Source organism: Tasmannia lanceolata, unplaced genomic scaffold (genome assembly GCF_043159265.1).
Source record: "Tasmannia lanceolata isolate RefF3 unplaced genomic scaffold, GAP_Taslan_0.1 ptg000015l, whole genome shotgun sequence".
NCBI classification, from domain to species: domain Eukaryota; kingdom Viridiplantae; phylum Streptophyta; class Magnoliopsida; order Canellales; family Winteraceae; genus Tasmannia; species Tasmannia lanceolata.
In genome coordinates, this window is record NW_027518692.1 from 11,184,681 (window position 1) to 11,212,572 (window position 27,892).

The window sequence follows — 27,892 nt, forward strand, 5'->3', positions numbered from 1 at the left end:
GGCAAAAGGCAAGAGGCACAGTTAGAAGTTTCTTTTAGGTTTTCTATAAAACCTATACAAGAGAGGGTCTTCTCTTGTGCAGCAAGCAAAAGGGGTGTGACAGCTGCCTCTTGGGAATATATATATATATATATATATATATATATATATATATATATATATATATAGAGAGAGAGAGAGAGAGAGAGAGAAGGGAAGAAAAAAAAAGAGAGAGAGAGAAGAGAAAAGAGGACATGGGTTTCTTCTTGGGGTTCCTTCTCAGGGTTTTCTCTTGGGCTCTGTTCACTCGCCTTCTCGAGAAAGGAAAGGAGAAGAAATTAAGCAAAATTTTCTCGTGATTGGACATGATTGGACATTTTCCACCGTTCACTCGTTTTCTCGGGAAAGTGGATTTACACACGTGGGAAATATAAATAATTACGTGGAAAACCAACTTTCTTGCACTTTCCCTCTAAATTTTCTCACGAAAAGGATGAGAAAATCCATTTTCCTGAGAAAACCACTTTGCCTGCATACTTTCTTTTCCTTTCTCGGCCAAGTGAACAACGAGAAAAAAGAATTTTCTCACAGTTTCTTTTCCTGTAGCTAGAAAACAAGTGAACTGAGCCTTGGGGTTTTTTCTTAGGTTTTTTCTTGTGGGTTTCTCTTGGGTTACTCTTGTACTGTCTTGGTTTGAGAAGCAAGGAAAGGTTTTTGGGTTTGATCCATTTTAATCCTTGGATATTGTTTTTCTCGTAGTGGAAGATCGTGTTTCTCGCCCGTGGAGTAGGCTTGGCCGAACCACATAAAATCTTGGTGTTCATCTTGTGGCTTGTTTGTTACTTTTACTCTTCCGTTTAATTTGTGCATGATCAGATTGATTTGCCCGGCGGATTTTCTCAACAGGATCCACCTATGTTTGGTCATAATTCATTCAAATCCCTCAGTCTTCTCTTTTACACAACACACATGACACAAAACTTATCGGTCATCTCTCTCTACCAGTACTACGGGTGTCAATGGACCCAAGCGGTCTGATGGATAGTCCGAATCCAAAGCTTAATAGACATGATCTAGGCGCATTAGAAGGATCCATGGACATATTTTGGATCCTCTTTGTAGGATCCAAAAAATTTTGGATCGTGATCATGACATGGTGTAAGCCCAATGGTTCCCACCTTGGCATTCCCATCTTCTTTTGATGATTCCAATACACAAGTGATTTTATAGCACTAATATGTTTGAATGTCTAAGTTGTAGATCATAATTATGTAAATACAAGATTGCTTGGATTGAGGCCAAGAAGCTCTCATTGGACCACATTATGAAGGCCAAAGACATCGGAGATCCAAGATGCATGAAGACTTGAAGCATCGCAATTGAAGATCGAAGTCATTTTAGAATGTAACGATCCAATCCTAGTTTAGGTGTTTAGAGGCATAAATTAAGTTAATCTCACACACCCTAAATGTTTAAGAGATTGTCATTGTGGTGTTCCAACACTTTGGAACCTTCATAACAATCCCAACTTGGTGTAGAGTTGGAAGCCCAATGAACAGAATTGAGAATCTGCTGGAAATAGGCTTCTCGGAGCTCTGAGAGATTCCTCGGAGCTCCGAGAAATGGTCCAGTAACATTTTCTTAACTTCTGTTTGTATTCCCAGAACTCCGAGGAATTTCTCAGAACTCCGAGACCACTACTTCGGGAAGAAAAAAGAGTCGTTGGTGTTTTTGCCAGAATTACCACTATGCCACCAAACGGTCATATTTGAGTTTCACTATATATATGGGTATTCTAAACTTCCCAACTATCAATCCTAACACTCTAAAAACCTATTGGAATATCCTAAGAGTGAATCAAGCTTGTTTATGCCTCTAATCCTCTAGAATTAGGATTTGGATCATTAGGCTCAAATTTGTACATCTTCTACAAATCTTGTAAACCCTTGTGAGGGATTTTTTGTTCTTTCTTTCTTATTCAAAAGATTGTATTCGGGCGAGAGTTCAGAGAAGCAGAGCCCACTCTCCGTGGTGAGGATTGCCACCAAGGTTAAAGGCAATTGGAATTGTAATCGGCACCGATCTTCGCCGAAGTTAAGAAGATCAAATAGTGAAGCCATTAACGGGTTTGGTTGGTGGAGTGGAGTAGGCCTCGCGTTTTGAGGACCGAACCACTTTAAATCTCGGGCGCACTCTCTCTCTCTTAGCTCTTGCTCTACATTTGCATTGCACTTAGGATTTAACTTGTTGTGCTTAATTTTCGTCTTTGATCTCTTAATCTTCAAAATTGGGTTTGAGTTTTCAAAAGATTAAAACTTGTTAGCAACCTAAATTTTACCTCCTCATTTGTTGCCATTAGAGTAAGTACTCGGGCCTACCCTTGGAATTTCACATGGCAAAAAAATTCGATGGATAGTCACAATCCGAAGTCCATTAACCAAAATACCCTAAAAATATTTCTTATATTAAGTCTTAAAGGATGGGTGTTTTCATAAAAAATGAACTAATTATTGCTTAGCTTATGACTTTCCATTTCCTCCTTTTCTAGACATCTTTTTCTCTTCCTTTCCTCAATCGGTTTTTCTTCTTGTAAACTTGCCACTCACACTCAACAAGGATTAGTTACTTGAAAGTTTTATCGTCACCCACCCTCGAACATTGGAATTCTTTTCAACAATAAAATCATATTCTTTATCAAAATCATGGGTTGTTATTAGATATACTAACTAATTCTTTTCTGAATTGAGGAAGTTTTGGAGTTCATTTCAAATGAAGAAAGCTGGGATTTTTTGCTTTTTAGTAAGTAGAACCTACTAGGACACTCTGATGGACGGTCCGATTTGAAATGGATCGTGACCGGGATACAAGAAGTAGGATCTGAAGAACACTCTAAATCTGATGTGACCGATAAGGGATTTAAATGGATCGTGACTAAGACTTAGACATAGGTGGATCCGTTGACACCCCTATCTACCACACAAACTTATGGGTCATCTCTCTGGGACACAATCCCACAAAACTTTGATCTGCTTTTATTCAATGACACAAAGAACAAAGGCCAAATTGTTGTACTAGTAAAGAGATTTCAAATTTTACTAAAATTGTTTATTGCGGAAGAAGATACAAGCCTAAATTATAGCCTACATTTCAAATCGGAGATTAACATTTCATAATTATATTTAGGTTTCTTAAGCAATCACTAACCCACTATCAAATGCAAAACATAAATAAACTGACTTATACAATTGCAAAGCATGTAGAGGGAAATGATAAATTTTAGGGATATCATTATGAACTGTAAGTTTGTGTAAATAAAAATTGAGCTGCATCACCTTTTTTTCATGTGTAATCGAGCAATGGATAAAAAATGAAATTTTGGACAAGTTTTTCTTTTCCAAACAATTCATACGATACAAACATGGCCTAAAAGATACTCTTTCATTTCTTTTCCAAATCCAAAAAAATTAAAATAACCTACATTAAATTAAAATCTATTGGGACCAAATGTCATACTTGGATATAGGTTTCCAAATCCAAATATAAGGGGGCAAATTCAGAACATCCAAACTGGTCCTTACAGATTTTGTTTTGAAAACACATTCAGTTGGGAGCGCTCTTTTAACCCTTCTCTCGTCCTTTTCATGGCCATTCAACTGGTAATGGCCATTCAATTAGTTATGCCAGTGTTCTTTAACACTACTCCTGAGCGCACCTAAACTTTTTTCTCTGTGGAGTATGAAAAAGTTCAAAAAAAAAGGAGAATGGCATGTTCCACCCTTTTTTCAAGATCTACTTGAGATCACGCTTGAGGCACTGTCTTTTTGGGAACAACGTGGAGTTGCTCCACGTGATATTCCTCCCCTTTTGCCTGCTGGGGAGAAAGATGAATGAGAAGCGTCAAGAACACAGATTTAATCGATGGTATCATTAAATTAAATGAAAATACTCTTTTCCCATTCCTCCAACATAAACCACTTTTAAAATAAGCATGTATGTAGGTACAGAGTGTCAAATGTAAACTGAAATATTCATTAAATGGCTTGAGACTTAGCACACAAATCTTCAATGCTCCTTTACCATTCTACCTCTTCTTCTTCTTCTTCTTGATCATTGGCTGGCAAGTAGTGCAGCCACGGAAAATAATTGTCACAGTTACCAGGCTTAAAAGATGAGTTTTTTGAGTGTGACTCATCAGACGTTGGGAGACTCACTGAGTTATTACCCGATTTACCGGGCATAAGCATCTTGATGATCACTGTTAGTTCTGCATCACTTTGACCCTCTTTGAAGATATCCAAAGCTGTTGAACCGTTTTTGTTGACAGCATTCACATCTGCTCTATTTTTGCTCAGAAGAAGCTTTGTTATCTGAAATGTAATAAGCCTCACATGAAGTTAACAATCTTTAACTTTAACATGGCTTATCTGAAATGTAATAAGCCATTTCATTTTGGTCTCAATATTGTTGAAGTATAAATGATTAAATAACATCAACTTTAACAGCTTAAGCTTTTGGAGTAATTGGTTGTTTAACATGGGATCAGAGATATTGCCTCACGGCAGGACCTGGGTTCAAAACCGAACAACTCCTTGATATTTAAAATGTATGCCATGGCCAAGGGAGCCGGCGATAAAGATCGAGAGGTCATTGATATTGGAGGATAGAGATTGAGCGGTAGAGGAAGCCATTTGAGAGAGCGTGGAAGTTATGATGCGAAGCGGAGATAAGACAGAGAAAAGAAAAGAGGAGCCACATATGAGGAAGACATCAAGGGCCACGAAAACATAATGGATGCAGTTCTAATAATCACCTACCAAAAGAGAGCCTTTCTACAGAGTTTGAAATTGACTCTGAAGCTGAACCATGCGGGCAATAGAGTGGGTTGAAAAGGTTGTTTCAATAACATTCCATACTTCGCGTGTTGTCTCAAGGTTAACCATCTGGGAGAGAATTGATTTTGTCATGGTGGCATTGAACCAACTCAGGAGGGTTTGATCAACCTCTTCACATGAGAGACTGAATTCGAAAGAGGAGAGGAATCATTTGTGGAAGAAAGAATACATGGTGGTGGTGGGGTCGAGTTGTCAACCATTTTTAAGAGGTCATGAATCCGAAGAATATGCAAATGTTGGCTTTACTAGAGATGAGATGGACCGGAACTAGATGGGTGATATTCGAGAGAAAGGGTGGGAGAAGGCCATGGCCGAGGGAGCCGACGATAAAGATCAAGAGGTCATTGATATTGGATGATAGAGATTGAGCGGTAGAGGAGGCCATTTGAGAATGTGTGGAAGTTATGATGCGAAGCTGAGATAAGACAAAGGATGGGAACAGGGATGATGCAATCAAAGGAATCGATTGCCTTTAATACCATGTAAGAAACCAAGTGACCAATTTGCCTTTCATGCAAAGTGGCTTACCCCCGGGTTATGGGGTTTCCACTAAATAGAAAATTACAAGATTAGAATTGGCAACTACCTAAAGATAGATACCAATCAAAAGAGATTCAATTAAAGAGTTGGTTTCAATGTAGGCCAACACCAAAACCCATTCAATCCTCCACTAGTTTCTCTGTTCCTACACATGCAGATAAAAACTCACTTCCCGCATCAACACAAATTGCAACTCCATTTGCAGAATGCTTCTCTTTTGCACTAGATGGGCCCCTCGTCTCCATTCTAGCAAACCCAGCGGATGTTTTTGTGGTGCCCCCTTATGTTGCGGCACCGCCTACCACAGAAACAGGGAATGAGTTGAGGATGTACATTGCAAGAAGTCATGGATTATGCTTGTGGAGGTGCCTAACTGTCAGGAGATTAAGCCCCATGGTAGCTGTTGTTCAACAATGGGGAAGCTGCAAGTTTGTGGTAAATCCAACGTTTCAAAACATGGGTGTGGGTCAAAATGCGGCCAAAGCAAATCCTAGTCGATTTGGCACGACACAATCAAGTACTCGGTTGATGTGGCTAAGTACATAGTTGACGCGGCCATAACTTGATTGAGTCAAAGGAGTTTTGATTGACTTTGAGGGCAAAATGCACACTCGGATAAGAATGAGGCCAAGGTAAAAGCGATTCGACTCGGGGGAGTCCACGATAATGCAGGAGAGTTTTGAAACTATGAGTGAATCATCCTAAGAGGACTTCCCACAATGGATGTTGCCATATTATTTCTCCCCTTAAGAGTGTGCTATACTCTTCCAATTAACTAGAATGTATTGACTAAGTTGAGTGACTCATTCTAGGTTTGTTTGGCTTGAATCATCTTAAGCACTCGCATTATTTGGTATCAGAGCCAACGCTACTCTCTTGGGCTAGCTTCGATTTGATTTTCATGGCGGCACGAAGAGGTAGAGGAAGGCGTGGTAACCAAATGATGGAAGATTTGAGAGACGATAAAGATGATGAACTTCAAGCGCTTCGAAGACAAGTTGAGCAACTTACTATGCGTCTTGAACTCCAAGAGGCTCGTAGTGAGCGTGGTGGATCAAGTTGTGGAGGTTGTAGTGACGAGTTCGATGTGAATCCCTTCGCCAATACTCGTGGGGAGGCTAGGTTGGGAAGGATCTATCGTGATTTCGACGCCGTCAATATTGATTTGCCCGAGTTCCATGGTCGTCTACAACCTGAAGAGTTTCTTGAATGGCTTAGTGCCATTGAGAAGTTCTTTGATTATAAGGAGACACCCGAAAGCTAACGTGTGAAGCTTGTGGCTACAAGGCTTCGTGGCTACGCTTCAACATAGCGGGATAAAGTTCAAGAGATGAGAATCCGCAAAGGAAAGCATAAGATTTCTTCTTGGGAGAAAATGAAGTCAAGGCTTAAGGAGAAATTTCTTCCATTGGATTTTTCTCAACTTATCTTTTCTCAATTCAATAACCTACACCAAGAATCCAAGAGTATGTTGAACTACACCGAAGAATTCTACAAACTCATGGTTCGTAGTGATATTCAAGAGGGTGAAGATCAACTTGTGGCAAGGTATGTTGATGGTTTGAAGTTTTCTATTCGTGATGAAGTGGAAATGCACCGATCATTGAGCGTCAATGATGCTTATCAACTAGCCGTGAAGGTGGAGGCTAAGATTGCTCGTCATGGTGCTAAGAAGTATATGGATGTTCGTAGTCTCTATCATTCTTATAAAGGTGAATCTTCACATGGTGGAGGTATAAAGTCAAGGTCCGAATATTTCAACAAAAACTCTACAAAATCAGCCCCTACACATCAAGTTGAAAATCAGCCCAATCGTCCCAACAATCCAAATGCTTGTTTCAAGTGTGGTCAAGTTGGCCATCGTGTCAAAGATTGTCTAAAGAGGCAAGTAGTGGCATTTGGTGATGAAGAAAATGATGAGGATCTTGTTGACGATTCAAATCAGTCCATATATGATGAGGAAGATGACATACAATATGAAGAAATTGAACCCGAAGAAGAACGTTTGGTGATTCAAAGAGCACTTGCTACACCAACTGTTGAATTCGATGATGATTGGCTTCGTTCCAATATTTTCAAGACTCGATGCAAATCTCATGACAAGGTTTGCACCGTTGTGATCGATGGTGGAAGTTGTGAGAACATCGTATCTCATGAAATGGTGAACAAGCTCAAGTTCATAACCGAACCACATCCAAAGTCCTATCGGATTCCATGGTTCAAGAAGGGTAATGAGGTAAAAGTTACTAAACGATGTGTAGTTTCATTTTCTATGGGTAAGAATTACCATGATCAAGTTTGGTGTGATGTAGTTCCTATGTATGTATGTCACATACTCTTAGGAAGGTCATGGCAATATGATAGAAATGTTACCCATGACGATCGTAAAAATACATACACCTTTCGGATGGGAAGAGTAGAGATTGTTCTTTTGCCTAGTAATGAGGAAAAGGCACCCAAATCTTTATAAGAGGAGGGTAGCAATTTTCTCACTTCATCAAAGTTTGCAAAAGAAAGTGAGAGTAGTGGTATTGTGTACATGCTAATGGCGAAAGATTTGGAAAAGTCTTTCAATGTGCCTAGTGAGTTAGAACCTCTCTTGGAGGAATTCAAGGATGTCACACCCGATGAGTTACGCATTGGTCTCCCTCCTTTAAGAGATATTCAACATCAAATTGATTTGATTTCCGGTTCTAATCTTCCTAACAAAGCTCACTACCGTATGAGTCCTAAAGAGCATGAAGAGTTAAATAGGCAAGTATTGGAGTTGTTGAATAAAGGCTACATCAAAGAAAGCTTGAGCCCTTGTGCGGTGCCAGCCTTACTTACTCCAAAGAAAGATGGAACATGGCGTATGTGTATGGATAGTCGTGCCATAAATCGAATCACTATCAAATACCGATTTCCCATTCCAAGAATTATTGATATGTTTGACATGCTTGCCGGTGCAAAGATATTTTCCAAGATTGATCTTCGAAGTGGCTACCATCAAATTCGAATCAAGCCGGGTGATGAATGGAAGACCGCTTTCAAGACATGTGAAGGCTTATATGAGTGGCCTGTTATGCCATTTGCTCTCTCCACTGCTCCAAGCACCTTCATGTGGGTAATGAATCAAGTCATTCGCCCTTTTAGTGGAAAGTTTGTTGTTATTTATTTTTATTTTTTTTGAATGGCAGCAGAATATATTAAATGAAGACTGAGGAAGTCCCCCTTACAGAAACAGAAAAACATAACACTCCCACGGAACTGAAACTGCCCCGGGAGATACAATTAAGGAGGGAGAAAATCATAAAGTTCTAAATCCTGCTTCGATACTCCATCTTTTGCCAACTTATCAGCCACTTCGTTAGCAGATCTTCTCACATGCTGGAAAGATACCTGAAGCCCTTGTAAGATATCTTTAATCTCGTCAAAGAATTTAATAAATCGCCACGGGGAACTCCGAGGGCCCCTAAGCCAGCTGATAACATTCTGCGAGTCACCCTCCACAATACATCTTTCTGATCGGGCCCTAGCCAAGCTCAGAATACCTTGATGCGCTGCTCTTACCTCCGCTTCATTCGAATCTGCTATACCGATTGGACCAGAAAAAGCCTTAAGTACCCCACCATTACTATCTCTTAATACTCCACCTATCCCTGCAGGGCCAGGGTTGCCCAAACTTGATCCATCGAAATTTAATTTGACTATCCCTTCATGAGGAGGGCACCATTGCTGATTGGATACATTCATAATTTCCTGGCTATTGCAAACCACACCCCACCCTGCCCACAAATCAAAGGCCGAAACGAATCGGAATAATGGAAGTGCTCGAGCCCAAGAGATAGTAAGAGCAATGATCTTAATAAATAGAAAGTAAGGGGATTTGGCTTTCCCTTCAAAAACTCGAGAGTTCCTTTCAGTCCAAATAACCCATAAAAAGCCATCAAAGAGAGCCACCACAACCGCTTACCTTTTCTACCCCAAGGTGTGCATGTCCAGCCGGCGAACAAGTCTTGAAGAGAGGAGGGAAACACCCATTTGATGCCAAACCTTGCTAAAATCCTCTCCCAAACCTCCCTAGCTACTCGACAGTGGATGAAAATATGGTCTACCGACTCCCCTGATTCAATACACATAGTACAGTGATCAATAATCAGCATATTCCTCTTTCTCAGAAAGTCCACTGTTTGTATTCTATTTCTTAACGCTGACCATCCAAAGAAACATACTCTAGGGGGAGCCTTTGATTTCCACACCTTTGCTAGCAGGGGATTTACCTCAAAAAGCAACATACTATTATAGAAAGACTTGACCGAAAAACCGCCTGAAGAAGTTAATACCCACAACTTTCTGTCTTCCCCTGCAATACGCTTGTAGCAATCTTTCACAAAAACAGACTTATCAGCTGCAACTAGAAAAAGGGCCGGAAATAAAACTTTTAGCGGGACGCTCGAACACCACCTCATGGACCAGAAAGAGATCCGGACGCCGGAGTAGACTCTATATCTAATTCCTCGATCAAAGAGAGGAGTTAGGCATAGGATATCCCTCCAAATTGTTACCCCAGGTTTGTTAAAGTTATTCAGAGTAGCCCAGTCACCTGAATCAGCACCATATTTTCCTTATATTACTTTAGTCCATAATCGTGATTTTTCTTCACCAAACCTCCACAGCCATTTTTCCATCAGTGCTTGGTTTACCTGCTTGATCCTTCTAATGCCGAGACCTCCTCCTTGTATTGGCATGCAAACCATTTCCCAACTCACTAGGGCCATAACCCGCTTCTTCTCTGATCCCCCCCACAAAAATCTTCTCTGAATCTGTTCAATACGCTTTACAACAGACACAGGGCATTTGAATAATGATAACTGGTAGATGGGTATATTGGCCAAGGCAGCTTTAAGCAAGGTTAATCTGCCTCCTTTAGATACCAAGTTCCTCTTCCATGTATCAAGCCGTCGCTCGATTCGTTCCACAATGGGATCCCATGCACTTTTTCGAGGTCGCCCTATTCCAAGGGGCAATCCCAGATACGATGCCGGCAGACTCTCCAACAAGCATCCCATAATATTGGCTATAGTAGAAGCTCCTTCCTCGCTTACATTCACAGCGTAAAGTCTGGATTTTGAGAAATTAGATCGAAGCCCTGTTACTAATTCATAACACCTGAGAATTGCCTTAAGATTGAGGATCTTTGAGGCCTGAGGAGAGCTAAAGAGTAGGGTGTCATCCGCAAATTGCAAGTGCGAGACTTGAAACTCGGATTCGCTACATTTGACCCCGGAAATCAGACCCTCCGCTCGACCTTTCATCAATAGCACACTGAGGGCTTCTGCAACAATAACAAATAGAAAGGGAGATAGAGGATCCCCTTGACGCAAGCCTCGAGACGACTTGAAGAACCCTTGTGCCGAGCCATTAATCAGAATAGAAAAGTATGCTGAAGATAAGCAGCTACGGATCCACCCGCGCCACTTCCCTCCGAAACCCATTCTGTGTAGAAGGTAGTCCAGACATTGCCAATCCACTCTGTCATACGCTTTTTCCATGGGGATTAGAGTGGATGATGACATTCTTATTTATAGTCATGATAAAAGTGAGCATGTAGATCATTTGAGGGTTGTTCTAACCATTTTGAGAGGTGAAAAACTATATGTAAATCATGACAACTAGCTTTCGTAGGCTTTGTTTTGACTTCAACGGGGATTAGAGTGGATGATGAGAAGATCAAAGTTGTCCAAGAATGGTCCACTCGAAAGAGCTTGCAAGAAGTGAGGAGTTTCCATGGATTGGCCTCATTTTATCGCTGATTCATAAGAAATTTCAGCACTATCTCAGCCCCCTTGACGGATTGCATAAAGAAAGATGGGTTCAAGTGGACAATGGAGGCCGAAAAGAGTTTTCAACTTATAAAGGACAAGTTGTCTAGTGCTCCTGTGCTTGCTTTGCTGGACTTTGAAAAGATGTTTGAGGTTGATTGTGATGCCTCTCATGTGGGCATTGGCGGAGTACTTAGCTAAGAAGGTTATCCCATTTTCCATCTTTAGTAAAAGATTCAATGAAGCAAAGAAGAAGTACTCTACCTATGATGTGGCATTTTATGCCATTGTTCAAGCACTTCAGCATTGGCAATCTTATTTTGTTCAAAGGGAGTTTATTTTGAATTTCAATCATGAAGCTCTCAAGCATATCAACAATCAAGGAAGCTTAAATCGAAGACATGCAAGGTGGGTTTCTTTCTTACAGGAATATACTTTTGTGTTCTTAGTGGAAAGTGCAATCAAGTGGGGGATGCTCTTAGTAGAAAAGTGGCTCTTCTTAATTTTGTGAGTGTGCAACTTGAAGGGTTTGATACCATTAGAAACATGTATGCTAATGATAAAGACTTTGGTGAAATTTGGAAGCTTTGCAAAGAAGGGAAGCATGGACATTATCTTCTTGAAGATGATTTTCTCTTTAAGGGGAGTCGCCTATGCATCCCAAAATGCTCCCTTAGAGAGTATGTTATTAAAGAGCTACATTCGGGAGGTTTGGGAGGACATTTTGGAAGAGACAAAACTGTTTTGCTAGTGAAAGAGAAGTATTTTTGGCCGACCATTTACCGAGATGTGATGCGTTATGTGAAGAGGTGCCGAATATGCCAAACATGCAAGGGACACTCAAAACACTGGTACTTACAGTCCACTTCCACTTCCTAATGCTCCATGGGAAGGTGTTAGTATGGATTTTGTGGTTGGCTTGCCAAGAACTCAAAGAGGTAATGATTCAATCTTCGTAGTTGTTGATCGCTTCTCTAAAATGGCCCATTTCATTCCTTGCAAGAAGACTATGAATGCTTCCTATATTGCTAATCTTTATTTCAATGAGGTAGTTAAGCATCATGGTGTTCCCAAGTCCATTGTTTTGGATAGGGATACTAAATTTCTTAGTCATTTTTGGAGATGATTGTGGAAAAGAATTGGTACTATTTTGCTCTTTAGTAGTGCTTATCACCCTCAAACCGATGGACAAACCGAGGTGGTGAATCGAACTTTGGGAAATTTGCTTAGGAGTTTGGCGACAAAGAGGCCCGAGCAATGGGATATGGTGCTTCCTCAAGCTGAGTTTTCCTATAATTATGTTGTAAATCATTCTACCGGTAAGAGCCCATTTTAAGTGATCTTTGGAAAAACTCCAAAACACTATCTTGATCTTGCACCCATTCCTGATCCATCATTGTGCAACAAGAAGGCAGAAGATTTTGCTACTACTATGACAAGGATTCATGAAGAAGTGAAGAAGAATCTTGAAGAAAGTTGATCTTATGTGGGTTTATTTGAAGAAGGAACGATTTCCAGTCGGTTCCTATAATAAGCTCAAGGAGAAGAAGATTGGTCAATGTCAAATTCTCAAGAAATTCAACGACAATGCAAACAAGATTGAGCTCCCTTTAAATATCAATACTCACCAAACTTTCAATGTTAAAGATTTGACAACTTATCATGGAAAGCTTAATGAAAACTCGTGGGCGAGTTCTTTCTCACCCGGAGATGATGATGCAGTGCCAACCTGGCAGCCATGTCATGCCTAGGTGGTTTTGGTGGAATTCCACTGTGCATTCCCTCAATAATGTCGTTGGACCATTTTTTAACCTGATTTTTGGGATTCTAAGGTAAACTACAAAGTTGTAGGTCTCTTTGAGATCTCTCTAACAAGTATTTATGGTCGAAAATTGGTCAAGTGGTTAAAAAGTTATGGCAATTTTAGTGGACTGTGCCTGTGGGTTTCCAAACCAGTCAAAGTTAGTGAGTTTCAATGCAATTAATGTTATGTTGGTCCCTAAGTTAGCTTGTGGAGAAAGTTGAATGAATATTCTCTTGTTGTCTTTCATTTAAATAGATAGAAATCAGTTGTAGAAGGGGATTTTGGATTTTGATAAACTTAAGTAATTGATGGAATATCAATTGGGTTGAGCATTGCTCCCATTTTCTTCTTCTCTTGGATGTGATCTTGTGCTCTAATTTCTCTTCTTCTTCCCTCTTAAGAACCCGCATTAAAGAGTATTTCATTTCTCAGGCTAAACCGGATCGATGGAATTGGACCCAAACCCAAGAGATTCCTTCTCAACCAGGTCACTTTCTAGGTTCCTTGGTCGCCCTTTCGCTGCAGCCTTTCCCTGGCATAAAGTTTGGAACCCGTTGGTGCCCATAAAAATCCAAGCCTTCTTTTGGACGGCAGTATGGAACAAAATCAACACGCTGGACAAAATCAAGAAGAGAGAAACTAGGATGGCGAACAGGAGCATTCTATGCTCGATGGAGGAAGAGTCTAGCAAATACATATTTATCCATTGTAGAGAAGCTTACAGAATCTGGACCCAAGTTTTTGGATGATTTGGCTACCAATGGGTGGCATCAGACTCAATCAAAAATCTCTTGTTAAGTTGGAACATTATTGGATTAGGCTCTATGGGAAATATTCTTTGGTACCTCGTCCCTTTTGCGGCTATGTGGGAGATTTGGCAAGAAAGAAATGCTCAAATTTTTGAGGAAAAGTGTGCTTCCTCCTACCTTCTAGCCTGGAAGATCAAATACAATGTGGCTACATGGGCTAGTCACCATCAAGAGTTTTAGGGTTACTCCGTTGAGTACATTACTAGGAAATGAAAGACGATCTCGTCAGGTACCACTTCGAAGAAGAAGACATCATCTTTGTGGAAAATTCCTTCCCCCAATACTCTTAAACTCAATCTTGATAGTTGCTCCCTTGGCAACCCCGGCAAAACAGGAATTGAGGGTGTGTTCAGAGATAGCAATGGCGCCATCATTCTCATGCTTTCAGGTACAATTGGCTTACAAGATTCCACGGAGGCCGAGGTTCGGACTATCTGCTCGGCATGCGAATATTTACGGAGCAAATGTGTTAGGCCTAAAATTGATAACAGATACGGCAGTGACGTAAGAGCTGATCTGGCGGGCCCAAGGAACTGAACTGAAGGAACTAAGCCCTGCACAAGAGCGCACGAGGTCAGAAGACCAACCCGGAGTCGTTGCTCTGGACGGGCCCTTCGACACTCAAGTCAGTATGAGCAGAAGTGCAGAGCCAAAACTTTAAAGGTGGTAGCTTAGAAGTTATTACCCTTTGCTTTGAGCCTTGAGAGGCCTTTTATAGAGGGAGACCTGGGGTGGTTGGATTATTTACCCCAGGACAGGTGTCGGCCCTTTTGTGGGTTTAGGTTCACCTACTCTTGGGTAATTACCGGATTACCCCTGGGCATATGCTGGATTTGTGGTGGGCCCTTCTGGGGCCACGTGTCGACAGCTAATTCGTTGTTGTTTTTCATACCCCATCAGTTGCCCCCCAGTTCTCCAAGTCATTGTAGTGATTTGGGGAAATGCGAGGAGTTATGTTCCTGAACGGTAGAACGAGCCGGTGTTCGGGATGGCTCGATGAAATGAAGTAAGAGATCCGGCTGGGACTGACCCGGATAAATGGGGTGAAATCTGTTCGGTCAATCCGTCTGTCCGGTCTGAGACGGCCAGAAGTTGAAGTGTAAAATCTGTCCGGCCAGGGACGACCAGAAGTTGGAGTGTAAAATCTGTCCGACCTGGGACTACCAGAAGTTAGAGTGTAAAATCTGTCCGGCCAAGCCGTCTGTTCGGCCTGGGACAACCAGAAGTTGGAGTGTAAAATCTGTCCGGCCAAGCCGTCTGTCCGGCCTGGGACGACTAGAAGTTGGAATGTAAAATCTGTCCGGCCAAGTCGTTTGTCTTTTAGTGGACGCGTCATATTCTGTTCGGCTTGGGCCGGGCAAGATGTTTGTCGTTTAGCGGACGCGTCATATTCTGTTTGGCTTGGGCCGGGCAGATTTTTGTCTTTTTGCGGACGCATCATTTTCTGTCCGGCTTGGGCCGGGCAGATTTTTATCTTTTAGTGGACACGTCATATTCTGTCCGGCTTGGGCGGGGCAGATTTTTGTCTTTTTGCGGACGCATCATATTCTGTCCGACTTGGGCCGGGCAGATGTTTGTCGTTTTGCGGACGCGTCATATTCTGTCTGGCTTGGGCCGAGCAGATTTTTGTCTTTTAGCGAACGCGTCATATTCTGTCTGGCTTGGGCCGAGTAGATGTTTTAGACGGGCACAGTCACTTATCCGTACTCAAGCACTTCATAGATAACCCTCAATTACTTGGAAGATTTTTCCGCATCCACATTGTCCGTGCGTAGTCTATACACACGCGCATTTTCTCTCGCCCTTGCCTCGATGTGTGTGCCCTTCATTAATGAGGGACATGTGGCATCACCTAGTTCACGAACGCGAACCGTCTCAGGCCTCAAGGCTATAAATAAAGGTTTTCCCCTTTCATTTTCACCTTTCACTTTCTACTTCTCTTCTTCTTTTTTTTTTTTGCTCTGCTTGTTCGGCTCGTCAATCGTGGGGTTGTGGTCGTCTGTGGGTTGGGAGCCTCCCTCTTTAGACCGGTAATCTTCTTGAGCGTGTCTTTTACTCGTTTCTTTTCCTGCGTCCTTCATGTCCCGTAGTGAATCTGGTTCTGAGTCCAGTTCTGGGTCGTCCTTAGGGGACTCCGCATCCTCTAGCAGTTCGGGGTCTAGTTCGTCGGAGAGGACCCAAACGAATCCGCCCAGGGTTCCCGGCCCGTATATGGCGAGTCCTAGTGTTAGTGTAGAGGTCATAGATAGTGGGGACGAGGTGATTTTGGATTTAAATACCACCCTGGCCCCAACGGATAGCTACTTCCGAGCATAGGCGAGTGGGGGTAGTGATGTTGCGAAGGCGTCCACCACTTTCGTTCCGGGCCGGGCTGTTGAGGTTATAGCTACGGCTCGGATGGAAGCTAATCCCCAATATAACATTCGGGCTCTGTACGAGGAGAATATCCTTGACGAGTCCAGGCTAGGGGAAGTTAGGGATAGATATTGCATCCCTAAGCGATTCAAACTGAGGGCGGCAATAGAGGGGGATAGGGCCAGCAATGAGAGTGCCGACATCTGTATTTATGATGAGTCCTTAAGAGCCAGGCTTAGGTTTCCTCTGCATCCCTTCTTTGTCGAGGTCCTCCGATATTACGGCCTGGCGCCGGCCCAGGTCGCACCGAACTCATGGAGGACGCTGGTCGGGTTCATATATCTAGTCCAAGGTCGTCTCGAAAGGAACCTGTCCATACCTCTATTCCGCAAGTGTGCACATCTGAAGAGGCACAAGGACGGGGGTTAGATCTATATCAGCCAGCGTCCCGATGTAAAGATGATCACAGGCATCCCATCTTCTATTCATAAGTGGAAAAACATGTTCTTCTACGTTGAGGACAGCGAACTCTCCGAGCCATGGCTGGTTCCATTAAAATGGGATACGTCGTACATGCTTGCGTTGAGTCGCAAGCCGAGCTTGGAAGGCAGGGATAGGCTCACGTTTGCTCGGGTGTGTGACGAGCTGCAACGAACGGGCATGATTCATTGTGAGGAGTTCTCTAGGGAAGAGATTCTGGTCGGGCTCGGCATTAGCACTGCGACCCCGGCACGTATGTGGCTAGTCTTGCTTTTGAGCTCCTTCTTTCTCTCCTTCGTTCCTGACCGGTTTTTGTTTGTCCTATTGAATTTCAGAAATGCAGAAGCTAGCACTCCTAGCTGGAGAAGGTGAGGCAAGGGGCCTTCGGCAGGGTCAGAAAAAGAAAGCTCCCGAGGTCTCAAGTCCTGCACCAACTCAGGACGTACCGCCCCCCAAAGGCAAGCCCACGGTAAAGCTGGTCGGCGCATACGGCCGAGGAGTGGGGACCTCTAAGTCAGGGGACTCAACTACCGGGGTCCGTTCCACCCCCGCAAGGCCCGGGGACAATGTTTTCCGGCCCAACTGGGTCGTTCAGAAGAGCGACACCGGCTTGGGTGACAGCTGGGTGGCCGTGGCCATGGAGATCGTCACCAAAGGCCTACTGAACCAGGACAAGCTCCAGGTTCTAAATGAGCTTCCAGATACGGCCGATGAGGCCATCTTCTCTTCACTTTACCAGTTTTTTTTATTTTTTTATCTGTTGCTCATTTATTTTCGCTGACCCGCAGATCGGATTGTATTATCACGATTTCCGCGAGAAGAGGCAGAAGTTTTTTGCCGCAATCACCCAGTATGAGGAGGAGAACGGCAAGCGGATGCAGGAGACGGCCGAGCTCAATAGGTTCATTAAGGATAGGGACCAGGAGATAAATAGGCTCAAGACCGAGATGGCCGCCCAGAAGCAGAAGGCCTTCGAAGCCCTCAACGCGCAGAGGGAGAGAGCCCGGGAGAGGCAGACAACGGCCGTGGCAGAGACGGTGCAGAAGAAGGATGACGAACTCATTTGTTTGTCCACTGAATCTTATAAGCTGGGATTCATGGATTGCCTTGAGCAGGTCAAGGGATCCAACCTGAATGTCGTTCTGACAGGCCTTGTCCTTCCTGATTCGCCGGTGGCCAGGGACGAAGACAAGCAGGACGCCCTTGCAGCAGCTGAAGCCCCAGTGGCAGACCCCCCGCGGGATGGCAGTCATGGGGTGTCTTGAGCCCTCCATTTTACCCTTTTTGGCACCGTTTCTTGATTCTCTTTGTAATGGCCCTTGGAGGCCCTACTTTTTGTAATGGCCCTTAGAGGCCCAACTTTTCATAAATAGAGGTTACATTTTCCTGTCTACTGTTTCCGCTTGTGTGTCTCTGACTGGTATTGATTAATTCAACACTGTGGGCCAATAACACTTGTAAAACAGTTTGTTTCCGAACAGAATGGCGCTCCCGGCAGGTATTTAAGTTTTTATTGACCTGGATTCTCGCAAAGGTTTATTTTTCTTCCCGGGCCCGTTCCTGACCAGAAGTGTGCTTCCGGCCTTTGTGGAGACGAACCGGGGTAAACCAAGCAGCGAGTACCCAAGTTTTGGTGAACTGGGTTTCCGAGCAGGTTTGGTTTTCTGCCCGGGCCCGTTCCTGACTAGAAGTGCGCTTCCGGTCTTTGTGGAGACGAGCCGGGGTGAACCAAGCAGCGAGTACCCAAGTTTTGGTGAACCGGGTTTCCAAACAGGTTTGGTTTTCTGCCCGGGCCCGTTCCTTACCAGAAGTGCGCTTCTGGTCTTTGTGGAGATGAGTCAGGATGAACCAAGCATCGAGTACCCAAGTTTTGGTGAACTGGGTTTCCGAGACGGAGTGTTCGGAGATTTGCAAAGAAACAGTATCCTTTTTATCATTCACATTCAAGCGTACTTACAACGGCATTCGCTTTTGCGCCAAGTGGCTAGCTATTGATAGTATTTTTGGAGGTTCTTCGAATTTCAGGCGTGGGGTAGTAGGTGCTCCCCAAGTGTTTCCAGCTTGTAACTCCCTGGGCGAATTACCTCTTTCAATCGGTACGGCCCCCTAGGTAGGGGAGAGTTTGCCTACCTTCTTCGATTGGGAGATAGCAGCCTTCCTCAGGACTAGGTCCCCTGCTCGGAATTCTCTTGGGTGTATCTTCAGGTCGTGATAGTTGGACACTTTCTGTTTGTAGGCCGCGACCCTGATTCGGGCTTCTTCCCGGGCTTCTTCCAGCAAGTCAAGGTTTGCGCGGAGCCCATCTCCATTGAGCTGCTCATTGAAGTTGGTGATTCTGGGAGGCGGGGCGCCAACATCGACGGGTATTACGGCCTCAGTTCCGAAGGACAAGTTGAATGGCGATTCCCTCGTCGCGGTGCGCGGGGTGGTACGATACGCCCATAGGACGTGATAAAGTTTGTCTGCCCATCGGCCTGCCTTTTCGTCCAGCCTCTTTTTGATCTCCTGGAGTAGGATTCTGTTCGTTACTTCAGTCTGCCCATTCGTCTGAGGGTGCGCCACATAAGTGAATCTTTGTTCGATCTTCAAATCAGAGCAGAATTTTTGAAACTTTCGGCAGTCGAACTGTCTGCCGTTGTCCGTTATCAAGATGCGGGGTATCCCGAATCTGCAAACGACTGACTTCCAGAAGAAGGTCTGCACGTTTTGCTCCATGATCTGGGCTAGAGGTTCAGCCTCCACCCACTTGGTAAAATAGTCAATGGCCACCACGACGAACTCATGTCTTCTGGAGGCTGGTGGAAAAGGGCCCAAGATGTCCATCCCCCATACTGCGAAAGGGAGTGGATTGATGATCGGGGCCATGGATACAGCCGGTTGATGGATGGTGGGAGAGAACTTTTGACATCTCTCGCACCTTTTGACCAGGTCCAGAGCGTCTTGCCTCAAGGTTGGCCAGTACAGGCCTCTCAGCAGTACTTTGATGGCCAAGGCCTTGCCCCCCAGGTGTTCTCCGCAAATTCATTCGTGCGTCTCTTGCAAAGTGTATACGGCGTTGCTTGGCCGGAGGCATTTTAGGTATGAAAGGGTGTACGACCTTTTGTACAGGCTCTCACCATCTAGGAAAAACCGGGCTACTCTGTATCATTTTGCGGGCTTCCTTCTTTGCTTCGGGAAGCTTCCCGCTACGCATGTACTCAATGATTTCGTCCATCCAGCACGGCTCGTGCTCGACCTACATTACTTCTACGGCCTCATTTTCGATACTGGATTTTTTCAAAAATTCCATACATATACTCCCAAGAGTGGTGTAACCGGATGCTGCTAACTTAGACAGCACATCCGCTTTTGCATTTTCCGTTCTAGGGATTCTGATGACCTCAAAGTTTTTGAACTTGCTGGCCAACTGGCGGACCTTGGAGAGATACTTAATCATGCACTCGTCGCGGGCCTCATAGACTCCTTGGATCTGGTTTGCGACCAACTGGGAGTCGCAATACGCCTTCAGCCTTTGGGCGCTGGTCTGGACTGCTAGGTTCATTCCGGCAATGAGAGCCTCATATTCTGCCTCATTGTTGGACGCTTGGAATCCGAACCTTAGCGCCTAATCCAGAACAAAGTTGTCGGGCACGGTGAGAATCAAACCGGCTCCACAACCAACCTTGTTTGAAGATCCGTCCACATATACTTCCCAGAGCGGTTCGTAGGACGATGGATTCTGTTCTGCCGGTACAGGGATGTCTTCTGTTCTTACTGGTTCAGTCTCGGCTTCTGTTCGTTCCCCAGTTGTATTTACCTTCTCTACAACTAGGGTTTGGACAATTTCGGACTCGATGCTTTGCTGGTGGACGGTGCACTCGGCCACAAAGTCTGCCAGCACTTGAGCTTTTATCGCCGGCCTAGGCAGGTATTGGATATCAAATTCACTTAGCTCCACGGCCCATCTCACAAGTCGCCCTGAGGTGTCTGGTCTATGGAGAACCTGTCTGAGCGGCTGATCGGTCAGGACCTTTATTGTGTGGTCAGAGCGTATGCCAATTTCTCAACCCGCTGGTACCTGACATAGTAGATCGGTTTCTGCTGGTTGTGCTCTTCTCGGATTAGCACAGCTGCCAGTGCCATGGGGCTTACAGATAGGTACAAAAGCAGCTCCTCCCCCCTGCTCTGGCTTTGTCAACAACGGTGGAGAGGACAAGTACTGCTTCAACTCATCGAATGCGACTTGACATTCCTGTGTCCAGGGTGTTGTTTTGATTCCTTTGACAGCATTGAAGAAAAGCAGGCATCTCTCTGCAGATTTTGAGACGAAGCGCCCCAGTGCGGCCACCATCCCGGTTAGCCGTTGTACTTCTCTAATGGTCTTTGGTGGAGTGAGCTCCACCACGGCCTTGATCTTTTTCGGATTGACTTCTATCCCTCTTCGGCTTACCATAAATCTCAAGAATTTTCCCGAGCTGACACCGAATGTGCACTTGGTGGGGTTGAGCTTCATGTTATGCTCCCTTAAGACTTGGAATGTCTCTTTCAGGTCAGAGACATGATCTTGTGCGCTTTGGCTTTTGACCAACATGTCATCTACATAGACCTCCATGTTGCGGCCGATTTACTTTTCAAAGAGCTTGTTTACGAGCCTCTGATATGTTGCCCCGACATTATTCAGGCCGAAAGGCATGACACGGTAACAATACGTCCCCTGATCTGTTATGAATGAAGTCTTTGGTATATCTGATTCATACATCCTGATCTGGTTATACTCGGAGAAGGCGTCCATGAAACTCAGCAGTTCATGACCTGCGGTGGCATCTATCAGCTAGTCGATTTTTGGGAGCGGGTAGCTGTCCTTGGGATAAGCTTTGTTCAGATCGGTGAAATCAACGCAGGTCCTCCACTTCCAATTGGCTTTCTTTACCAGGACCACGTTCGCCAGCCAGTCCGGATATTGGATTTCTCGAATGAAGTCAGCCCTCAAGAGCCTCTCCACTTCTTCCTTGATCGCCTACCGCCTTTCCAGGGCAAAATGTCTCCTTTTTTGTTTCACCGGCCTGCAGGTGGGATCGACACCGAGTCTATGCGTGCTGACTTCCGGATCTATGGCGGGCATATCTGCGGAAGCCCATGCGAAGACGTCTGCATTGTCTTGAAGAAACTGGGTGAGGTTCTGCCGGGTGCTACTGTCCAGAGAGGAGCCGATTTGGATGGCCTTCACACCATCGTCTTCGAACAGAGGAATGGGGATGAGGTCTTCAGCGGATTCATTCACTTGGGCTTCATCTCTTAGATCAAGTAGCTCAATCGGCAGCGATTACGATGCATTTTTGCCTCTGAGTGCCATGGCATCGCACTCACTGGATTGAGGCTGATCCCCTCTGACTTTTCCCACACCATTTAGAGTTACAAACTTCATTTTCTGATGATAAGCGGAGGCAACAGCACGGATGAGATTCTGGCCGGGTCATCCTAAGATAGCATTGTAGACCAATGTGGCCCTCACTACCAGGAAGTTGACCATCGTGAAGGCTTGACAAGACGGCTCCCCGACGAGGATTGGGAGTTCAATCTGTCCTTCTACTTTCACGATCTCTCCCGAGAAACCGAACAGATTGGAGTTCGCCGGCCTCAAGCGGTCGTCTCCTACCATCATTTGCTTAAAAGCATGATAGTAGAGGATGTCGGCCGAACTCCCGTTATCGACAAAGATTTTCTTTAACTCTCAGTTCGCAACGAGCATGGTTAGGACCAGGGCGTCGTCGTGAGGTAGTATCAAGTTGTCGAGATCCGCATCTGAGAAGGAGATCTCATTCTCTGTCTTCATCTTTTTGCTGCATGTGTGCACGGCATTGACTCGGTGTGCGTAGGCCTTTCGAGCAGCAGATGGTGTACCCCCGGCGGCCGGTCCGCCCATAATTGTGTTGATGACCCCATTAGGCTGGGATCAGCGCATCTCCGGCTGTGGGCTTGATGGTGGGGGAGATTGATTCCGCGCAGGGGGCAGCTGTGACCGTTGAGGGCTCTGACCCTGAAGGCTCTTCTCCCTGCGCTCTCTCCTGTGGCCGTTATCTTTGACATATTTTTCAAGTATCCCCGATTGATCAGCAGCTTGATTTCTTCCTTGAGCTGTCAGCACTCGTCTGTGTCGTGCACATGATCCCTGTGGAACCGACAATACTTCAACTTAGTCTCTCTTGTTTCCTTTGGAGATCATCCTGGTTGGCCATCTCACGAATTCTTCTCTTTTGATCGCGGCCAGTATGCGTCTTCGGGAGGTGTTGAGAGGGGTATAGTTTTCTTTCCTCCTCTAGGGGACCTTTCTCTTCTGGAGGCCTTATCATCCTTACGCTGTTTGGTAGGGTTCTTTTCTTCACAGGTCCTCCTCCGATTTGAATCTAAGGCTGCCAGAGTCTCCTCCACGGCTATGTACTCCTCGGCTCTAGCCATCAGATCCGCTAGTGAGTGCAGATTTTAGCGAGCTACTGATCGGCGGAAATCATTGGATTTGGCGCTCACGAGGAGTGCATTCATGGCGGCTGAAAGAATCCAAATTTAGCACTTGGAGGGCCTCCCTGTTGAAACGACTGACGAATGTTTTCAGATGTTCATTATCCTCCTGCCGCAAGGCCATTAGGGATGCTGTTGTTTTCCTTGGCCTCAGACTGCTCATGAAATGGCGGACCAGATCATCCCCAAAGTCCTCAAAGTTGCTGATGGAGTTCGGTTTGATCTTTGAGTACCAATCCCGGGCTGCACTGGTCAGTGTGGTCGGGAACGCTCTGCAGAGGAACCCGTCAGAGGCGCCGTGAAGGAGCATCATAGTCCTGAACGTCTCCAGGTGGTCTACAGGGTTGGTGGTTCCGTCATATTGCGGAACGGTCGGCATTTTGAACCCTCTGGGCTCTGGCGAGTTCATAACATTGTTGGTGAACAACGGTCTGCTTGAGAACGTCTTTGCAGTAGGCCGGCCTTAATCCTTTGCCAGCTCTTCTATACGGTAGTCTATCTCTTCTATCTTCCGTAGCATTGGATCAGCCCTCCGGTCTACTCGGCCCACAGATCTATTTCTCTCCGCAGAGGGACTCGCTGCGGAGCCGGAGTGACTCTCCGAGCATTTTCGACGATGTCTGGGCCCCTCTCGTGGTGCACGGTCCTCCTGGGCTCGGTGCCTTTGCACTGAGCTAGAACATGACCAGCGATGATAGTGAGGTTCCGTATGGGCATGCCTGGTCTTGGAATGATGAACTCTCCTCATAGAGTGGTGGGTCCGGTCTCTACTAGGATGTGCCGGCTCCCCCCTGTGGGCACTCGACCTTTCTTGTACAGGTCGCGGAGCCTCTGGGGGATGCTGGAGAGGCACTTGGATTAGATTTTGATATTGACCAACAAGAGTAGTCATCTGTTGAAAGAGAGCTTGGACTTGTTCAGGAGTAGGAGCAGGGTTCAGGTGTTCCGAAAGGGCCGGGCTCTGTTCCGCTATTGCTGAAGGAGCCATTATATGTGAGACCACTCGTTCGCTCTGAGTCCTGCGAGGCGCTTCAGCTCAGGCCGTCCGAGCAGTTGGTACCCGGGCACTCCTCCGTCCTGCCATTTTATAAAGGGGAGTTGAACAACTTTTAGTTCAGGGTCCCACATATGGCGCCAATCTGTTAGGCCTAAAATTGGTAACAGATACGGCAGTGATGTAAGAGCTGATCTGGCGAGCCCAAGGAACTGAACTGAAGGAACTAAGCCTTGCACAAGAGCGCACGAGGTCAGAAGACCAACCTGGAGTCGTTGCTCCAGACGGGCCCTTCGACACTCGAGTCAGTATGAGCAGAAGTGCAGAGCCAAAACTTTAAAGGTGGTAGCTTAGAAGTTATTACCCTTTGCTTTCAGCCTTGAGAGGCCTTTTATAGAGGGAGACCTGGGGTGGTTGGATTACCTACCCCAGGACAGGTGTCGGCCCTTTTGTGGGTTTAGGTTTACCTGGTCTTGGGTAGTTACCGGATTACCCCTGGGCAAATGCTGGATTTGTGGTGGGTCCTTCTGGGGGCCACGTGTCGACGGCTAATTAGTTGTTGTTTTTCATACCCCATCAGATGATAAAATAGAAGTGGAAGGTGATTTGTCAAATGTTTTTTCTTGGGTTCAAGGTAAGAGTATAGGACCTTGGAGATTAGCTAGGTTTTTGGATGAACTTTCTACTCTGTATGACGATAGATTTATTTCTTTTGTCCATATTCCTAGAAGTGCCAATGATCTTGCAGATTGATTGGCCAAATCAGGGGCCTTGTAGGACTCCATTGTCATTGACATGCACTTGAAATCTTCTATCTTTTATTATAGTTATCTATAGCTAAAAAAAAACACAATTTTGAGTCCAATAATCAGTTTTGGACTTAAAATCAATCCTCATCTCGCTTGTTAAATTGAAATGACCAAAATACCACTAGGCTATGAATAAATTTTCAAAAAATTGCCTTACCTGTATACCCATTTGAGGCAGCGACATGAAGATAATTTGTTCTTTCTCTGTGCACATCTGGTTTGCTCAAGAGAACCCTCACAACCTTCAAATGCCCATGACTACAAGCCACGAAAAGCACACTATCCTTGTCTTTGTTAAGCCCAAAAGCCACAGGAAAATCTTCCTCCAACAATAGTTTTACAATCCCATCGTGCCCCTCACGACATGCTTCGAAAACCGGAGTCTCCATGTCTACGTTCTCAGCCAAGACCAAGCTGGGCTTTAACTCAATAATCTTCTTTACTAATTCCAAACGCCCAAAACGTAAGGCCAAGTGTAATGCGGTGGTGTTTGACAGAAGGGTTGTCTGTGAAAGAATGTTATTGTTCTCGTGAAAGAGATTGACAAGGGCGGTTACATCGCCTTTGAAACATGCTCTTTTAAGCCTTGGATCCATTTTTTGGGCTGTAAATTCTGTGGAAGGGAGAAATGGTGTTGGGTTTAAAGGGGTGAAAGCGTGAGAGTGAAATTTGCAGGAAGATAAGTGAAGGTTGAGAAAAATTAGGAACTTGGTGAAAGCCTGAGACTGAAGTTTGCAGGAAGACAAAGGAGGAACTTTAAGGTGGTCGTACAACAATGGTCTAATCACAATAATACACTTGGAAGAGAATGAGACATTGAAATATAAAAGGAAAATCCAATCCAATACAAGGGAAATCAAATCCAATCCAACGGATGAGATCACACTGAAAAGTGAAAATCCCTTTATAGAAGCACCTCTAGACTCATTTGGTAGGCTGGCCAATTCCAGAAAACCAACAATAGGGGTGCTTATTCGGTTTAAACCGAACCGAAATAACCGAAATCAAGAAACCGACTGTTTTTCGGTTACCCAAAGTTTTGAACCGAAACCGAACCGATTGTTTGGTCAACCGAACCGAACCGAAACCGAAAACCAATTTCGGTTTTAACCGAAAACCAATTTCGGTTTTAACCGAAAACCGAATTCTGAGTATTAAAATAAGAAACCCTAAACCATATGCCACTACTGTAAGAACAAAATCTAGCACATTAACTAACAAATAATTTCCAAACAAAAAATTACCTAAATCAGCTCTGAAGAGGATGGAGCAGGAGCCCTAGATCTGCAACAATAAAAGAAAAAAAAGCTGCAAATCAGTAAGAATGAAAAATTAGAAGAGAAGTGGAGAAAATGGGGGAGGAAATCATAGAACCTGAAAACCCTAGGGTTTTGGTGCGTTGCAAAACCCTATTTGCTTGAGATGGAGAAGGTGAAGTTCTTGAGATGGAGAAGGTGAAGGGGAGCATTTTTCCATCGGCTCCGGCCTCGGTCAAACACCGATTCTTGTAATTCCGGCGAGGTGGATCGACCTCTCTCTCTCTCTCTCTCTCTCTCTCCTTCAAAAAGAGCCTTTCTTTTTATAAAATATTTCTATATCTACTCTTTCTTAGTAAAAAATTTGGAAATCCCCTTTTTAATTTGCACAAGATTCTTACCCACCTTCCCATGATTTCTCTCCACCTAGCTGTTACAGACTTACAGATAGAGTTGGGAGAACAGATTCCCAGAATTAGATTTTTCTTAATGACGAAAACTTTTGATGGGTGTATAAAGGCTTCAAACAGTTGGGGTATTATGGGTATTTGATGGGTATCATGACTGTAATGGGGCCCACTTAGATGAGAGGTCAAATCCCCATGTCACTGGCTGCAGAGAAATTTAATGCACTTTCTTCTCAAAGAAAAAGTTAGAGACAGTTGGCATGCATGATAATACTTTCTTTATTATAAAATAGTTACTTTCTAGTAAAAGTAGAAGTTAAAGGTTGTGGGTTACACTATATTCACTCATGAATTATGAAATACCCTCGTTTCTTTTATACTTTCGGTTCTTCGGTTAAACCGAAATAATTTTGCACGAAAACAGAAACCGAACCCGAAAACCGAAATTTTATAAGGAAGGTAACCGAAACCGAACCGTTACACTTGGTAACCGAACCGAAATAACCGACCGAATTCGGTTCGGTCGGTTATTTCGGTTTTAACCGATTAATGCACACCCCTAACCAACAAGATTACCTTCATATATGGGTGACAGTATAGCACATAATATTTCTCTTGTTTCTTTTAATACATAATGGATGTGCCAAGGGGCACTATTTTTACCTTTGATGATATTTACAAGGACCAGACTATCGAAGTGAAAATCTATGCTTGCTAAAACCTCACTCTGACATGCTAATGTTGAATATCATTTTGCACGCAAGTTAGTTCAACTAGTATGTTTGCAAGTTTTTGGCAATTAGTTGATATCTTCGTAAAAGATTTTCACTTTAGTTCAAATGAGTTTATGACAAGTTTATTGTTGATTTCTCAACTGCTCAGCTTGAGGAGGGGATTGTTAGGATAAAGAATTATCTTTTGGATTAAGATTTATCTTTATCCTAACAATTGTGACCACTTGTTACTATATCCACTTTTATATAACAAATACATACAGCCCAACGAGGGCATACACTCAAGCAAACTCAACGAGGTTGGTGAAAATGATAGGGCCCTATTTGTTTTAGATTTTAAGAACTGATTTTGGGTCCAGAACTGATTATTTGACTCAAAATGGCACTCAATTTTGAGTCCAACAATCGGTTTCGGACTCAAAATTGCTTTACAAAAGCTAATTAAGGCCCTGTTTGTTTTGGATTTTGGGAATCGATTGTGAGTCCAAAACTGATTATTGGATAATTTTGAGGCTAATAATCAGTTTTGGACTT

General features: G+C 44.3%; 1 protein-coding gene across 2 annotated transcripts; it reads right to left on the reverse strand.

The window, feature by feature from the left end:
* Positions 1-3,881: 3,881 nt before the first annotated feature.
* LOC143846046 (uncharacterized) lies at positions 3,882-26,712 on the reverse strand. Of its 2 annotated transcripts, XR_013234633.1 has the most exons (3): positions 26,336-26,712; positions 26,206-26,245; positions 3,882-4,346 (listed from the first exon to the last, which is right to left on the reverse strand). XR_013234633.1 is itself a non-coding variant. In XM_077354454.1 (2 exons), exons 1-2 carry the CDS (start codon positions 25,555-25,557, stop codon positions 4,318-4,320), a joined length of 468 nt encoding a protein of 155 aa, XP_077210569.1. In that variant the 5' UTR covers positions 25,558-25,868; the 3' UTR covers positions 3,882-4,317. The 2 variants fall into 2 exon arrangements, 1 of the variants encoding a protein (XP_077210569.1); XM_077354454.1 differs by lacking the exons at positions 26,206-26,245; positions 26,336-26,712 and adding an exon at positions 25,119-25,868.
* Between the last annotated feature and the right edge of the window lie 1,180 nt (positions 26,713-27,892).

What these genes read in the sequence shown, in the direction of transcription:
- LOC143846046 (XM_077354454.1), bottom strand. Translation starts at nt 25,557, where the DNA reads ATGGATCCAAGGCTTAAAAGAGCATGTTTCAAAGGCGATGTAACCGCC. An exon ending in TGCCTCAAATGGGTATACAG is followed by an intron (nt 4,347 to 25,118) that starts GTAAGGCAATTT and finishes ATTACATTTCAG; the next exon opens with ATAACAAAGCTTCTTCTGAG.